We start from the raw sequence: 17,447 nt of genomic DNA, 5'->3' as shown, positions 1-17,447 counted from the left end.
TATCACTATCAGCAGGATATATCCCCGTTTCTTGGAAGGAAGCAATAATATTAATGTTCCAGAAAGAAGGAAAGCCAGCGAATAAACCAAACAACTACCGCCCGATTAGCTTAACCAGTTGTATTGGCAAAGTATTAGAGAGGATAATTAGTAATCGTCTGTCAGTATACTTAGAAGAAAATTCAAAATTACCAGAAATTTAAAACGGATTTCTAAAAAACCGCCAAACTACAGACCATCTGATTCGACTTACAGAATCAATAACAGACAGTTTTAATAAAAACGAATGCACTGTAGCTTGTTTTCTCGACATTGAGAAAGCTTTTGACACAGTGTGGCATAATGGTTTACGTCATAGATTGCAGGAAATGGCATTAACCCAGGGAATTATTCGCTGGCTATCCAACTTCCTGGAAAACAGAATGTGTAAAGTAAATGTGAATGGGGCCCACTCAGGGTCCTTTTCACCCGAAGCAGGAGTCCCGCAGGGAGGGGTTGTTAGCCCTATATTATTTATCATGTACGTGAGCAATATGCCTCTGTCGGACCTAAATTTAGGTTATGCATCACAGTTCGCTGACGATGTAGCAGTCTGGAAAAGTGCCCCCACTCCGTCAATAGCAGCAACGAACCTACAACCAGTCCTAAATAACATTGAAGAATACTGCCAGAAATACAGAATCAAAATCAATATTCCGAAAACCCAAGTCATATTATTCAGCAGACTGAACAAGCTGAAAAAAGATCCACCAAAGCTCTATATGAATGGATCACTTTTACTAACTGCTACTTCTGCTAAATTTCTAGGTCTAACCTATAATTCAAAATTAACGTGGTTACCACATATTAAAAATATACTGATACGAATCTGGAAAAGAGCAAACTATGCAAGAAGTCTTTCAGGTAAAATCCAAGGAACATCACCAGATAACATACTTAAAATCTACAAAACGTACATTAGACCAACAATAGAATATACATCACCTGCCTGGATTAACATAGCACCCACACATTTACAGAAACTTCAACGTATACAAAATTCAGTGCTAACTTCGGCATATAAAGTACCACGTAGCACCTCAACCACATTCATGCACAAATATGCAAACATAGACACAATACCTGAAAGACTCTTGCATAATACGCTAAAATATTTTAATAAGAATTGGCATAAGAATGACTTAATGTGTGATCTCGACAGATATCACGTACATGATGTAAATAGTCCTAAATACCTCTCCCCTTTTAACATGTATTTAAGAAATGTAACACAAGCTGGCCAATATGCACTAGACACTTAATCCCTGTTTCCTTTTTATTATTATTATTATTATTATTTTTCTTTTAATCATTATTTTATTTTATTTTTTATATATTTTTTATTTTTATTTTTCATTTATTGAATTATTATTCAATATTGAATAATAATTATTATTATTACTTTTTTGTTACTACAAGTAGTAGTAGCATTCTCTCTCTGAAAGAAAAGGAGAAAAATACAAAAAAATTATATATATATATATGAAAATACAGAAAAAAGAAAAAAATGAAAAAAATACAAGAGAAATAATAAAGGAAAAAAAAAAAAACTTCTTGTTCGTCCATACATGGACTGAGCCCTGAAATGGGCCTGAGTATGATGTTATACTTTTACTCTGGCCCAAAGCTATAAAACAAAAAAAAAAACCCCTAAAGACAGACGCTATAATCGTTCGGGAGGGAGGAAGAGGTCTAATGTACCTGACCCTCCTGGGTATTTAACATCAATACCCAAATACCGACACAGTGAAACTTGGAACAGACCTCGTATAGGGGGGTTTATTATGCAATACAAATATATCATGGTCAAAGTTTATGTATGTCTGTGTGTAATTTCTTTGATAAAAGTAGGTCATCTGCAACTATAAATAACGATGTAGTTACATTCTACGCTAAAAGTTTTCTCTTTTCTGTTTAGTATATTAGACAATCCCCTCTTAACTGAAGTGTGTGATAATATGTTAAATAATTTTTTCTAGTACAATTATTTTCTTTGTTAACATGCTTGGTTCATGTATTTCTTTTTATTAAGAATTGTTTTTGGACTACGTATTTATTTGCTCAAAGGTTTTATATATATATGCATATATAATGTGTGTCTGTTGTTTCATTGTCTTATAAGTGTTTTAATGTTTTATATACATTCATGAGTTGCAAAGATTTTTTTTTTTTTTATAATGATTGTTGCATTGTTTCATTATTTATTGTATTAACTTAACTTGCAATCTGAGGGTCGCGGGTTCGAATTACAATCACACCAAAGATGCTTGCCCTTTCAGCTGTGGGGCGTTATTATGCTCGGTCAATCTCGCTAATTGTTTCTAAAAGAGTAGCCCAAGATTTGGCGGTGATGATTAGCTGCCTTTGTTTTAGTCTTACACTGTTAAATTAGAGATAGCTAGCGCAAATATCCCTCGTGCAGCTTTATGCGAAATTCGAAAACAAACAAACACAATTGATATTATTTAGATCAAGAAGTGCCACCTGTCGTTTCCTATCGCTTCGCTAATACAGCGGTAAGTCTACGGATTTACAATGCTGAAATCAGGGGTTCGATTCCCCTAGATGGGCTCAGCAGATAGCCCGATGTGGTTTTGCTATAAGAAAACACACACGCACTCGTTTCCTATTAGTTTTGTTAAAATGACATTACAAAATGAACCGATAATGTGAATGTTACATGCGCCCCCTTTTTACAGCTAATTTAAAGAGGTGAGAAGTCTTAAAATCTGCGTGGGTTTATCAAACTTAAATCTTTGTTGTTGTTTTTTCTGTGAGTAGTAAGACATTGTGGCCGTATTAATAATTATTGGAAGTTTTATTTCGTCTAAACGCTGCTCATTTACATTGCAATGGTAAGTTTTATAATACAGTGTACCTATAACATTAGTCCTGTCATCTCCATTTCGGAACGAAAACAGCACACAGTATTTTTACTACAAGTATTGCAAGTAAGAACAAGGAGACAAAGCTTCTTTATTTATGCCCGTCATATGTACGAATAAAAAGGAAGAAGCATTATAAAACTAGCAGTATAATTTTTTTTTTTAATTTCTGAAAAGTTTACAGAAAGATACTTGGTTTACTGAAATAGAAGGTTACACTAACTTTAAAATCTTTGATATCAAGGGCCAATTTGACTAGGTGCTGCTTCTACTACTACAAGTACCAGATTTCAAAGTTTCTAACCACCTTAATTCAAATTACATAAACGATTTTCTGAATCGAACCTTCGTCTCTAAAGTATATGTTCAATCTGCTCTCAAACTCGTTCAATTTTACAGCATCTACCATTCAAAAGGCAAACTGTTCAGTAGATCAACTATCGTAATGAAAATAATATGGTCTGTATTAGTCCTGTTTGAGTTATTCTATATTTTAAACTTGTATCCTGTAATCGTACGACTTGTATAATTATTTTATGAGACATTATTAGGATTTATGGTTTCTGACGCTCTAATGTATTTAAAACTCACAGTCAGTTCAGTTCTCGTAACCCTTTGCTTTCTTCAACAAACATGCATCAGCACGGTCAATAGATTTCAATTCTCTGAAGTTCCTCCAATAACATGACATCCTTTCTTAAATAAAGCAATTAAAATGAACACATCATTCCAGGTGAGAGCTAACCAGTGTTTTTTTTAGGGTACACTGGTGCAAAGCTGTGAGTTATAGTAAATATATATATATATATATATTTTTTTTCCCCCATTAAGTTTAGAATTCTATTTCCATGTCACTAGTTGATGTCTAAAGGGGCTTATAGGTTATGTAATAGCCCTTTTTACCCTATCATATTTACCTAGTTCTTCAACACAGCTATAACTATCACAATAATAATATTTAATATTGTAAGAATTAATATGTATAATTTTAGTGTTTTATTAAGCCATTTTTAACCTTTCATGTTAAAAAAGCATTTTTCAGGTTTTGGCCAAGTTTAATGAATTGTCAAACCTCTGTAAAACTAGAGTAATTTGAATTAAAATGCTCTTGAATTTGATATAATCTGTAAACTCAACAAATTCTCAGATTACTTTATCCACATTGATAAAAATGAAAAATAATGAAACTTAACATAAAACTCTATGGTATACCACTTATATTAATCTACTGTATCTCACACTATAATAACTTCCTGCTTTCTACTGCCCAACTCTCTCTTATTTTATTTAATTAGCTAAAGTCCTGCCTTAACAACTACAATATTTGTAAGAAGTCTTGTATTTTAATGTATCTTATCAAAACTTCTGAAAACCTAACTATGTGCCTAACAAATCCACTGTATTATCTACATTTAGATTAAGTGCATGTTTTATGTTTGTGGAGGGATCTTTGGAATGAAGATACTCTTGATGGACCAAAAAATTCCTTTGATGCTCCATAATTTATAAAACTAATTATTTTGTCACCTAGCTGTACACTACAGAAAAGTCTGTAATGCCTTTACTTGTAACTTAAAACACGTTTAGAAATGAGGCTTAAAATGATTTTTCCATATCCCAACTGGCACAGGTAAGATGTACCATCATTTTATATAAGTATGCATTATACAGAGTTACTTAAAAATATCTTTTATGTCTTAAAATTTAATTAAATAATTAAGGAAATACAATCATGCAGCTTTCAGCATTTTGTAGCCTAACTTAAAAGTTTTATTTATATGCATTTTTCACTGCAGTGAGTAATATTACCCTGTAAAATGGCAACTGTCCAAGAAAAGATTTGTTGCATCATTGGTTTGCAGAATACAAGTCTGTGATTGTAGTGCAACATAATTGCAAATGCTAGTACAGGATAGAAGTATGGAGCTATGTTAAGGATATAATGTATTGTACACCAATTACAAACATCATGGAGTTAAAGACCAGGATAATGGATACCATTATTACTGTAATTATTGGTACGTTGTGGGTGAACATGGACTAAAATTAGATATCAGTTAGAGATAGTGAGAGCCACTGAAAAGCACATATAGAAATCTACGAGCATGCCAATAAAAACTGAAATTAGGAATTTGATGTTTTCCAGTCTTTTATGAAGCCATAGGGTTATATCTGCTTGTTGCAGTGGAAGGAAAGGTTTTTATGAAGCTGTGGGGTAAATCCATTGTTGCATCAAATGGCTATAAATGTCAAAACTGATATATCTGTTTGTTACATTGTAATAGAAAAGGTCAACTTGTTTTAACTGGCAAAAATCCATAGCATATTTGTTTGCTTTTCAAGTATTATAACTAAGTTCATATGGTGAAACACTTTGGCGAATTTAACACTTTAGTGAAAATAGAAAGGTGGTGGTTGTAACAAACTTAACAACTGTTGATGGTCAATTCTTCTGCCTTTGTATAAAAGTTATAAGTTGTCTGTTATGTGACTATATATACTACTGAAATGTTATTTAAGCTGTCTGTTTTCATTGATAACATTGGCCTTTACCAAAGTTTTAGGGAAATGTTAGTTTGAGTATGTAAACACTGAAAGAAGTATCAGTTTTATTTGCAGTTTGCAGTAAGTTTAATTTTTAGTGATGGTGTAATTCTTGTACAGAATATAAGCTTAACTATCATTTTTGCTCTGTTGCTCTTTCAGGTAGACACCAGTAAATTATAAAGTTAACATTATAACCAAAGGATTTTGACAAAAATCATACAAACATAATTTTCTTATATTTTAAGAAAAAACATATCCCAAAAATTTACATAAGGTATAATGTCATCTTATTTCAAAATAAAGTATTCAAAACTAAAGTCATTCAAGTTTACTATAATTGTATAGGAGTCATTACTGTTAATCTAACTGATAAAGCTAGTCATAAGAATAATGTTAAAGGAATAGTTAACTGTAGAAGGATAAATAGTGCAAAACTTAGATTTACATGGTGAGTGGATAGATATAATTTACATATATATATATATATATAGAGAGAGAGAGAGAGAGATACTCGTGTTGATTCAGTGAATTTAAAATTTTGCTTTATAAGAGGAAAAGATTGAATTTGACTTGGAAAAGAACTTAAAATTAGGGAATGAATGAGGTAGGTGAAGCAAGAAAGTTGTGTAAAATTTACAGATGGAAAATAAATTTAAAGGTATAACTGTTCTATCAAGTTAAAAAAAACAACAAGGAAATGCAAACTTTTTTATAATATGCAAAGGAGGAATGTCTGCATGCAGGGGTAAGGAAGTATATATATATAACAAAATAGTTAAGAGATCTAGAAGCAATTTGATCCATTATGATCACTAACTTTTCTGTCTTTAAAATTAAAGTAAATATGTTTATTGCAAAAAATAAATAAATAAATTTGTATCAACAATGTCATTAACCATTCATCTTCAAAGAAATTGCATATAGGCTTTCAAAGCTTAAATCTGTTACCCTAATATTCAAACTTGTATTTTAAAGCTATCCTTCCATCTTTCAAATAGAGAACCTGTAAAAAAAACAACAACCTAATCCCTAGCAATTTTGAACACTTAAAACTAGTTCATCATCCTCTTGTCCATTCTTTTGAGTTTCAAAGGAAAAACAAGTTCAAAAATAAGACATCTCTTTTTAAAGCTTAAATAATTTAAACTGGTTATTCTTGTGGTATGCCTCTTAATTTTCCAATATATTGATATTCATCTTGCAGATGCACTACTATAAGTCTGCACTACACTGAGTCTTGTAAAAAGCTAAATTTATTTTCTGGTTTTTTAATTAAAAATTGATTTTACATATAACCAAGAAATCTCTCTACTATTTTTGCCACAATTAAACTTTTAGCAAAAGGCGCTTTATATAAAGCTTTTATTTGAAAATCACAGTACTCTTTCCATCCTCCAAATGATAAGTAACAACCTCAAGAAAAGATAACATTAGTTCAGCAAGATTTACCTTTTGTGAATCCATGTTGACCCTTCATGTACGATATCACATTTCACTAAATGATTTTGTAAAGCTTCTTTTATTAAACTTTAGAAATTTTTGCATCACCAAACCAATATTAACTGGCCATGTAATTTCCAGTCAACTCTTATCACCCCTTTCAGAAATAGAAGAAAAAGAAAAAAACTACAGTCCTCAGGTGCTTGACTGTTGTTTACTGAGGGATACTTATATCTGATCATTAACCTGGTTTAAAACCTTATCTTTTCCAAGTGCTTTCTGTTGTTAATGATTAAGGTCAATTGCAATATTTCCCATAGAATACCTAGGGTTAAGTATGTTGCTAAATAAAAATGGAAAAGAAAAATTTGAAATCCCAACCACCTCATAGACTTCAACAAAAATGTCACCATGTCAGTACTTTTTGTTGTTGATCTTTAACATACTTCAAGACATTTTTGGAGTTACATTTAACATTATCAGCCAGTATTTCCTTGTAAACCCTTTTGGATTTCATAATGTTTTGTTTTTTTTTGTAACCAATTCTCTTGTCTTCCTATGGTCTCATAAATCTTCTAACCTACCTATCAGTTTAAACTTGTTAAACCTGCCATTTAGCCATGATTTTTTTTTTTATTAAAGTATGTTAGGTTTGGTTTTTCTCTTATTAGGAATCTGATTAACTTTACTTGTGAAAACATTTATATTACATTTTAACTCATTATCCCAGTTCACTAATCATAATTCTTGTCTCATTGCTTCAAAATGAGCTTTCTGAAAATTAAGAATTTAAAACTTCATTTCTTTTTATCTCTATGTCTAACAAAACACTAAGCTTAGTTATAAAATTATTACTAATCTGTGAATATTTCTTTGCCGAACTTTTGGAACTATCTGTTTGTTAGTTGTTAAAAATCTAAAGTGTTATCCTTCATGATTGGCTCTCTGATCACTTGGTACAGAAAACCATCCTCATTTACCTTGGAATCAAACAAGAAATTTTTTTCTCTTACTTTATTCAGTGTGTCTAAAGTCAAAATTTACCTTTACTATTCTTATTACTAACAACACTAATCTTATTATGCAGTTCCTCTTTGTCCTTAGCTAATTGCTAATTAAAACCTTTTTATCTTGAAACCTGTGTTTCTAAAGGACTCTTGATTATCATTTTTTGTGCCTTCAAACCCAGTAAGCTGTAGTTCTTGTATTATTATCAAGAGCAACTCCACTCCCTCTTAAAAATTCTATCATTATTAAATAACTTACAGCCTTTAATTATCAAAATAATTTCATTTCTTGAAAATAAATTGAAATTCCCAAGTTATTTTTCATTTGCCTTGAAAAAACACAGTAATAACATTGTTTATTGTTTTAGCTATGTTTCTTTCATATTCTTTTAAAGGCTGTTGTTTTTTCTTCATTTAACTTAAACCTAATACCCTTCAAATCCAATTTGAGGTTTTGAATTTGCATAATCCCTGTTAGCTTTAATAATATCTCTGACTTGTTTATATAATAGCTACAACATCTTCCATTGTACAAGTGAATTTTTTTTTTTTTTGTATAAGATAACATTTTTATCTGCTAGAAATGAGATTTCTCTACTTATCTATTTGGAAAAGCTTTTTTTAATTTCAGACATGAACATTTTTAGACATACATTCCTTTATGGCTGCCAATAATGACAAATAATCAAAAGTTAACATTTTTTTTCATTTAAATCAAATACCTAATTTTTCTCCACCAAAATACAATTTTTCTATATCTATATACAACCATATGTTCCTCTTTCTCATTATTTAAAACACTCTTGTATATAGTGGGATCTTTAAAGAGTATAGATAACAATGACTAGAATTAATAAAGGTGCTCTTTTTGTAGTGCATATTAGGGTTAATGATATTAACATGACAACAAATAAAAAAGTATTAACCAGGTACAAAAACCTGATAATAGCAATCATTGATTAGCTCTTTCAAAAGTGTTGCATGTAGGCAAGAAATTTTAAGCAGGCTGCAAATATAAGAGATTTTCAAGGGGATTATATTTGGGTTGGCACAGCAGGTGTGTGGGACACTTAAGGATAGTGGGCAAAAAGCACTCACAGGTGATTAGTTCCAAATTTAACAGCATAGGATATTGGAATGTTTAAACTGTGTTTTGCAGAAATAAGGTCAATAAAAGAAGTTAGAAGTGAACAGAAAGTTTATGACAGGAAGTGATATCATTAAGATTGGGAAAAACCTGTGTAGTAAAATTTATTGTGTTTGTGTCATTGTAACTCCTCATAAACTGCTGGTTGTACTGATTTCTAAATGAATCACCTCCTTCCTGATATTTGCAGAAATGTAAAACTTTTCACTTAGCCCCTTCAGGAAACCTGAGTGTTTTGCAAACAAACTTTTGCAGGGATTCCTCAAAAGTGGACCCCAAATTTTGCATTGATTTACATTGCAGTAGGTAAATAACTAAACTTACTAATTACTGTGTGTAACTTGGTTAAAGAAATTTAATTTGCATTATAGCATTACTAATCAGTAAACTGAAAAGTAGAAAATAGAAGTTCAAACATTAAATCTGCATTATAGCAATCCTGTAGATGTGATCCATAGTGCTTATTGATATTTTCTTTAGATCCAATAAACAGATGTTTGACTGTGACAGTATAGTAATTTCTGAAACAATTCTAACACTGTTGTGTGCAACAACAGATTGAAAAACCTACTATATGAAGAATAGATGTGGTGATTTGTTGGTGGTGGAATAAAAAAAAAGGAAGAAATAACGATGGAATAAAATCAAAACACCTTATTTACTGAATATGAGAAACAGAAGAGTGGCTAATCATGAATTAGTAGATTATTGCACTGTGATGTGTATGCTAAACTGAAGTATAATGAACTGTAATAAATAAATAAATAAAAATGGAAAAATATAGAAAAAACAAAGAATGCTTGATTAACAGATTAAATGTTATAGCTTTGAAACAACAGCAGGACATTGCTTGTATGTTTGAAGCTTTCAAATTAGATATGAATCTGTCTACAGATACCAAAAACTGCAGTCACAATTCACTCTGTGTAACTGACCAATCAGTAAGTTGGGTCACAAGAATCCATAAGTATCTGTTCTATGTGCCAATCATAACATAGTTCCTTACAAACAATAATATAACTGTCCCATAAATGGTAGATAGCTTCTCTGATCAGTAACAGTGGGAAGACTAATGGAATTCATTTTGTTTTTCTGTAGTTTCATTAAACTAACTGAAAAGGTTGTGCATTTATACTAATGGATTTGCAATACAACTAAAAACATTTTGCTGAGTGGATTAAAAGGGAAATTTCATTGTGTTACCGAAAGAGCATTCAGGTTGTAGGAGCATTAAATTCATTTTAAAGTTGGGGGGATACTCAGGTTTAAAGGACCAGACAACAGAAAATTCAAGAAAGTTATCATTAAGCCTAAGATTAATTGTGAAATTACTTTTGGCTCAAATTTGACTTAAATACTTTTTGTGCTAAAATGAACTGCAGGAAAGGTAAAGATAATACTAGTGTTTTAAAGGGGATCTCATTATGGAGGATATGAACATGCCTAAATTATTTTGAATGAGGAGAGAGAATATTCCCAAGTTGACTAATTTTCTTAAAGGGGAAGAATTTGTTTTCATACATTTTATTTCTGCTGCAAAACAACAACAAAAAAAAAAAAACTTCAAATATTTTTGAAAGGTTCTTGAAAATAAATATACTTACTGTGACAAGTTTTATGTTAAAACTTTAAAATAAATAAGCTGTTTTCAGAAATTTCTCAGCTAACTGAAAGACTGCTGTGAGATAATTTTTTGTTCTTCTAAAGAAAGTGTTAAGGAAGGATTTGAAAAACGTTTAATAAAATCAAGCTCTGAAGAGGATACTGGAAGTGAAGATGCTTGAAAGTTTTCTCTGTAGTATAAAAGACCTAGAAATGACATTATTTAGGCATTTCAGAGAACTAGGGATTTTGTTACACTATCTGTGAAAAGTATAAATTGTAAGCTCCCAAGCTTGCATTCCATCTTTGTCATTGGTAAAATTATTTCCTTGTTAAAGACAAACATAGAATGGTTTGCCTTATGATATGGAGTCTGTAACCCTTTCAGAACAACTGGCTTTCTGTCACCTTCATGTTGATGTGTTTACAGGTAACTTGCATCCATTTGTGCTTAGTTTGGTGAGACTTCTCAGTTTGCTGTCAAACTTTTGGATAAGTTGGGCACTGTTTATTATGTTTGTAAGTTTAGTGCTATCCTATAAAGCAGTGGTTCTCTACCCATTTTAGATAGAGATCCAGCAGTTAGTTATTGTCTGCCTAAGGCTTGTATCAAAATTCCATCAGAAACAAAATAAAAAAAGTGAAATAAATAAATTGATTAATATGAAAATATGTACTTACAATAATGTCAAAATAAAATGTATTTATTCCAGGAGAATTATTACCACTTTTACCACTCATTATTATATTACTTTGTATATAATTTTCAATTATATTTCATTTGTTTATTTTATTGAAATTTCCTGCATGTTCTTGTACATATTTATGATGCTATTTTGGAAGTTTCTTATGGCATGATACAAAAATTATCAGAGCTGTGTTATGAGCTGGAGTCTGATGGTTGAAAACACTGCTGTAGAAGACTTTGTAAATCTCTTTCACATTCAGAATTTCACAAACTAGGGTGGAATTTATTTTATAAATAAAATAAATGTCATTTTGAAGTATTTGTCTGAAATATTTTAATTCTGAATTCTCTTTCAATAAATTTGTTGTACAAAAACAAAGTGCTCAAACTTTTAACTTTATTTATACTTTTCTTTTCAGTCACATACCATTTTGTTGGTTCAGCCAGGAAAGCCAGAAACTCGAACATATTCTGATTATGAATCTGTTAATGAGTGCATGGAAGGTTAGCACATTCCCTCATTCACAGTTTTTTGTTTTTTTCATGTTATATAGACATGCACAAATGTATACTGGTAATGTGATGAACTGACAGGTATGTACTGTATAGAAGTTATACTGATGTATAGTTTAATTTTTATTAATAAATTGCTTACTCATATGTATAAAAACATAAAAGGAATGTAAGTAACTGAGTGTTTAAAACTACACATCAGCAAGAAATGAATACCATTTTACTTTTTGAAATGAATTATTTGACCATTTTGTGTGTGATTAAGAACCAAACTATTTATAAAATAGATATATTCAATGACAGTAATATGCCCAAAGGGACAGAGCTGAGTTCTTTTATAAATTTCAAAATGTTTCATTGAGTAACATGTTTCACTTTTGAGCTATTAATTTTGGCCAAACAAACTTAAGTATGGGATATTAAAAAATTTCTATATTTAAACAAATTTTTGTCAATCTTCTAGGAAAAAATATACATGCATTAAACTAGCAAAAAGCAATGCACTACCAGTTAGTATATGTAGTTTAACCTTTAATAAGCTCCTTATTAAAATGTTATCAAAACATGAAATCAAGTAAGCTATAGAATTTATTCAAAATAGGTTTATTTTTAATTTACCCTTTTTGTTCATTGTTGTTGTTGCATTTTAAGTTGAACTGCCTTGCCATGGATATATAATAAAATTCTTAGTCACTTACAATAGCAGTATTATAAGATAATACACTAAAGACTTGATAAATATTTTGGAGTCAGGGTACAGGATTCACAAGACTTATTTGTTGAAAATATGTGTTGTGATTAATTTTTGTTTAATGTTTTTCAAAATATTGAATGTTTAAGAATGCAATCACTTGAGGATTTTTGCTTTCTGTAAAATACTTAATTGGATGTTAATTACAATGTAGCAATGTCAGTATTTTTGTGGCATGCAAGCTACTTCACATTTTCTTGTTTTTAATAATAATATTTGTAATGCCAACAACCTCAGATAATAAATTGAAATAAATGTTCAGTTGCTTTTATACTTACATAAATATTTAGTTACCCTTGTAAAATATGAGTTTTGGATGCTATACATTTGCAGGTGTCTGTCACATATACGAAGAACATCTGAAACGCCAGAATCCAAATACACCATCCATCACATATGACATAAGTCAGTTGTTTGATTTTGTTGATCAGTTACAGGATCTTAGTTGCTTAGTGTAAGTTCAACTTGTTTCAGATATTAGAGTCGAGTTTATAAATGTGGTTCTACTTTTAAAAAGTTTAAAAACAGAAAACTGTATGTTTCTGACATTAATATTTTTTTAAAAAAGGAAAACTATATACAGAGGGTAAGATCCCCCTATCAAGTTTGCTGTTTTTTGTATATTAAAAGCACAAATTACTTAAATCTTATCTTTAAAAGCCTGTAAGAACTAATTTATGGTAAAGGTAAAACCCTTGAATTTTTTTTTGTCTAAGTAGTGTTTTATAGATTAGTTTAGTCTGAGATTTTGTAATGCACCTATAGCTTATTATCTGTATTGTATTAATAAGTTTTCCTTTGTAACTTACTTGTTAGAAGATTTTATCATGTTTTATGTGTTTTAATCTTCTTGTTAGGTACCAGAAGTCCACTAATACGTATGCTCCTTATAACAAAGATTGGATCAAGGAAAAGATATATATTCTTTTTTGGAGGTAGGCTTCAAAGAACCAGTCTTGAAGCCTGATTTTACATAAATTTGTTAATGTGAACATATATACATCACAAAGATTTTGGAGTCCAAAATTACACATTTGTCATAGTTTCATCAGTTTAGTTTTACATCTGACTCAAAAAGAAAAGAACATAGTTTGTATTAGTTATTGCTAGGGCTTTAATATATTAAATGTTTGCTAAAATATTTTCCTTGTTATCAAGTTTTCGTTAAAGCCGTACATTTGTGATAAAATTCTTCCCACTGTTTTTCAACCATTGTGTCTGTCAAAACTGTTTCTGAGTGTGTTTCCGTGATATCTAGTTTTCTATATCCTGTATACCATTACTAAAAAAATACTTTATTATTTTGTTTATTTTTTCATTTTGTTCAGTCTTTTTATTTGAATTTGTGGAAATTTTCCCAAATGTAAAAGTTTTAGCCTTTATTGATTTTAGAAAGGTTAAATTTTGCATTAACTTAGGGACAAGTTTGTCATGACTTTTAGGTGTGTGCTAAATATATTTTTTCAAGCTACATTGTCATGTGGTTTAAAATCTACAATAAGACATCAAAAAATGTGGAGAAATAAGCAAAAGACAATTTTGAAGTAAAAGTACTTGGTAAGATCACTCTCGTTTATTTTTATCCCGTAAATATCTATATTTTTAGTCATATTGCCATGTTTCTGTTGTCTACAGGGTCTATCAGAATGTATAAAATTCTACAATTCAGAAAAATGAATACCAGTGCTCTTTAGTTGCAAAGATGTTCATCACAATATATTTCATGCCTTTATCCCTCAGATACATCTTGCACACATTAGTTACTATTTGTTGTTCACTTTACCACATTCACTTTTATATGGGACAAATTTGTCAATATTTATAACTGAATAATCACAAAGTAGACATTTGTGCATCCAAATATTAAAAAAAAGTCAAATTTCATATAATTAATATTTTCTTGTCAGCATTTATTGTTAACTATCTTAAATAAAGATACAATAAAAAGTTCATGTTTAACAATGAGGTAAACAATAAAAGTGTCTGAAACCGTTATCTTTAAGTCAATAATAAATTTTTAATTATTATATTTTGGATTATAGGATTTTTACTATCTCTGTAGATTAAGAGTTAAGTATATTTTTACCTAAATTGTACATAAAGCCAACCATTTATGAAAGCTGGTCATATGTAAAACTTGAGATATTTCATTTTTGGAAGTAGGCTTTAAATCTTTTGGTCTGAATTAATATTTTATCAGGTGTTACTAACACTAAGTTTAATGTGATCAAGCTCTAGGCATTTTAATGTACAATGATCTTTTCCAAAATTTTGAAAATGCTTCAAATATGGAGTATAAACATATTACTATGGAAATGAAATTTTAAAAAATTATAAAATTCAAAGTATTGTTTATTTGCTATTACATTTCCTAGTGCAACTATTTTGGTGATAATTTAAGTTGAAATCATGGTGACATAAGGTTCTTGATATTGTTATTGGTTGTAACAGTGCACCATATTTTGCTGAATGTTCTAAGCTTTATGGCTAATTTGATGTTCAATTCTGCTTACCTGCACACAGGTAATATTGAAAAAACAAGTACATTATTTAGTACAGGTAATAAAATCAATATTAGAACACAGAAATATGGTAAATTTGTTTTGTTTCAAATACCTACAATTTGACATTCATTGTACTTTATTTGATTATTTACATAAGCTATATACTGACAATAAATTTTTTCCATGATTTTGAGATGAAACTTCATAATCTATTTTTTCCCATGATTCACATTTAATGTTTTATGTATATATTTGTGAAATACATTAGGTTTACCTAAAATTTCCAAATTTCATAACCTTAGGTGGCATTGAACATTAAGTAAGTGGCTTGTATAACTTTAAAATTAAGATTATGATAAAACATTTCTGCTTCATAAAACTATGTATATAAATCTTCCTACTATCCAGGCTGCAAGATAATAAGAAATTTGATGGATTTGAGAGAAATGTTGTAGTTTCCATTCTTAAAGTAAGAACCAAAAAATGTACCATAATAAGGAGCTCAAAGTGTTACCTTCAAGAAATTACAGGTTACTGCCAAAAGAACTTTTAAGAGCATTTGAGCTTTGGAAACTAGAATTCAAAGGTTTGACAGGAATGAGGTCCGTTTGCTAAAATGCTCATTTTCATGTCTAGCAACTACCATGTGGTTTATGGAAACGTACATGGGAGTAGGTATGGTATTGTAGTCTGGTTATTAATACAAATTTAACCAAATTGGTGAGAATCTCAGAATACAGATTTTGAAATAAGTTCATATCTTTGAAACTAGTTTTGCCATGATAGCCTATGGGTTGGCCTTAGGTTCAAAGTCAGGCTTTGTTGCAAGGTTCAATTTCCAGGAATTTATGCAGAAGCAGTTTGATCCCAGTTAATACTGGTGAACAGTAAGCTGAATTAAATAGCTCAATGATTCCTTATTTATCAGGTCCCTTACTGCACATGGCACCTGTTAGGACTTCACCTTGATTGGGTCCATAGTTGTAGTCTTGACGCTGTGTTGCACAAGCTAAGTCTTGTTTGATTTATCTGTGAAGACATCTGCACATTGGCACAGTAGACTTTCTTACAAAGTCCATTACACCTGGTATTGTAAAGAGTTGCCTAATTCTGATGAGTATGCACATCTCTTGTAACAGCATTGAGGTAAACTAAGTCCCTCTGCCATTCAAGACTTCCTTTGGGAAACCTACTTTGCAGACTACTTCCACTGGGGCTTCTTTTACTCTTTCCATCTCTATTTTTGGCAGTGTTCTGGCTTCTAGGTAACATGATGCATAGTCAACTACTGTCAGCATGCACTTAGTCTTATAAGGTACAATTGCTGGTGGTCTTATCAAGTCACAGCGACTTTGCTGAATAGCTCATTTGTGAAAAGCATCTCATCTAGTGACACCTTGATACCTTTTCTCTAGGTATTGTCCTTTGAAAGATGTTACATAACCTGCAGAATATGGTCACATCTCCAATGACTTGTGGCCAATGGAAGTTGCTGGCAGTTCTGTTTGCCATATTCTTTCTTCCTACAATAGATTCACAAGCTAACTTCATTACTAGTCTGGTATTCTGTTAATACTAAGATCTTTTTACTCTGCCTAATATATCTGCCTTTGTAAATCCAGAACAACACTCCCTCTTCCAGTCCTTTATTCTGTATGTCTTTTTTCCTCTTTGTCTTGTACTTTATTTTTTTGCTGTGGCACTGTCACAACGTTTCTGCAGTGAAGGGTCTTTCTTTTGTGCTTACTGCAAACTATACATTAAATATGTTGCCTCTTAATACTTGCAGAAGCTAGATGTCTTGCTTATTCTTCTTTTCTTGAGCTCTAGTGGTGATTACAGATGATTCATCCATTCTCTTTCTGTGCAGTTCCTTAAAACTTTTACTGCCTGGTATATTTCCAATTACCAAATCATAGGTGGGAACCTTCATACACATGGCCTCAAGATCTCCCACATAGTATGGAGTGTCCATCTTTATTCTTCTATGGGAAACTTTCTCACTGTTCCATCAATCAGTGCACAAAATGTACCTTGTCTATCATTTAGCCATCAAATTCAAAACTGGTTTCACTGCTGTGCTACTGCACCCAGTATATTATAGGGCATTCACTTTCTTCATCCTTAACACAGCCTTCCCTATTATCAGGTAGAACAGAACAGTCATCTTCCTACACCCCTAAGACAGGCATTTGTTGGCACCTTGTGATGTTTGGCACTGTTGACTTGTTCTCTAACTTGAGCTGGTCATGCATTGATTAATCATGAAAATAGCAGTTTCATCATGTGGTAAGAAACTGGTGGGTTGTCTCTACTCTGTTTTT

The 17,447-nt window shown here is 30.9% G+C and overlaps 2 protein-coding genes across 2 annotated transcripts in view; one reads left to right on the top strand and one right to left on the bottom strand.

The window, feature by feature from the left end:
- The window catches only part of LOC143232694 (uncharacterized), a 408,737-nt gene that overhangs the window by 168,706 nt on the left and 222,584 nt on the right, over positions 1-17,447 (bottom strand). The gene's annotated exons all lie outside the window — the stretch shown is intronic.
- LOC143255462 (enhancer of rudimentary homolog) lies at positions 2,717-14,598 on the top strand. Its single transcript, XM_076511168.1, has 4 exons — positions 2,717-2,894; positions 11,775-11,859; positions 12,953-13,073; positions 13,477-14,598. Exons 1-4 carry the CDS (start codon positions 2,892-2,894, stop codon positions 13,556-13,558), a joined length of 291 nt encoding a protein of 96 aa, XP_076367283.1. The 5' UTR covers positions 2,717-2,891; the 3' UTR covers positions 13,559-14,598.

This window comes from Tachypleus tridentatus, chromosome 1, assembly GCF_004210375.1.
Source record: "Tachypleus tridentatus isolate NWPU-2018 chromosome 1, ASM421037v1, whole genome shotgun sequence".
In the NCBI taxonomy this organism is placed as follows: Eukaryota; Metazoa; Arthropoda; class Merostomata; order Xiphosura; family Limulidae; genus Tachypleus; species Tachypleus tridentatus.
The sequence above is the reverse complement of the archived record's forward strand: the minus strand, read 5'-3'. Positions and strand labels throughout refer to the sequence as shown.

Bases quoted from the DNA above. Each gene is read 5' to 3' on its own strand.
- LOC143255462 (XM_076511168.1), top strand. The intron at 11,860-12,952 runs GTTAGCACATTC...ATACATTTGCAG, and splicing joins TGTTAATGAGTGCATGGAAG to GTGTCTGTCACATATACGAA. The intron at 13,074-13,476 runs GTAAGTTCAACT...TCTTCTTGTTAG, and splicing joins CAGGATCTTAGTTGCTTAGT to GTACCAGAAGTCCACTAATA.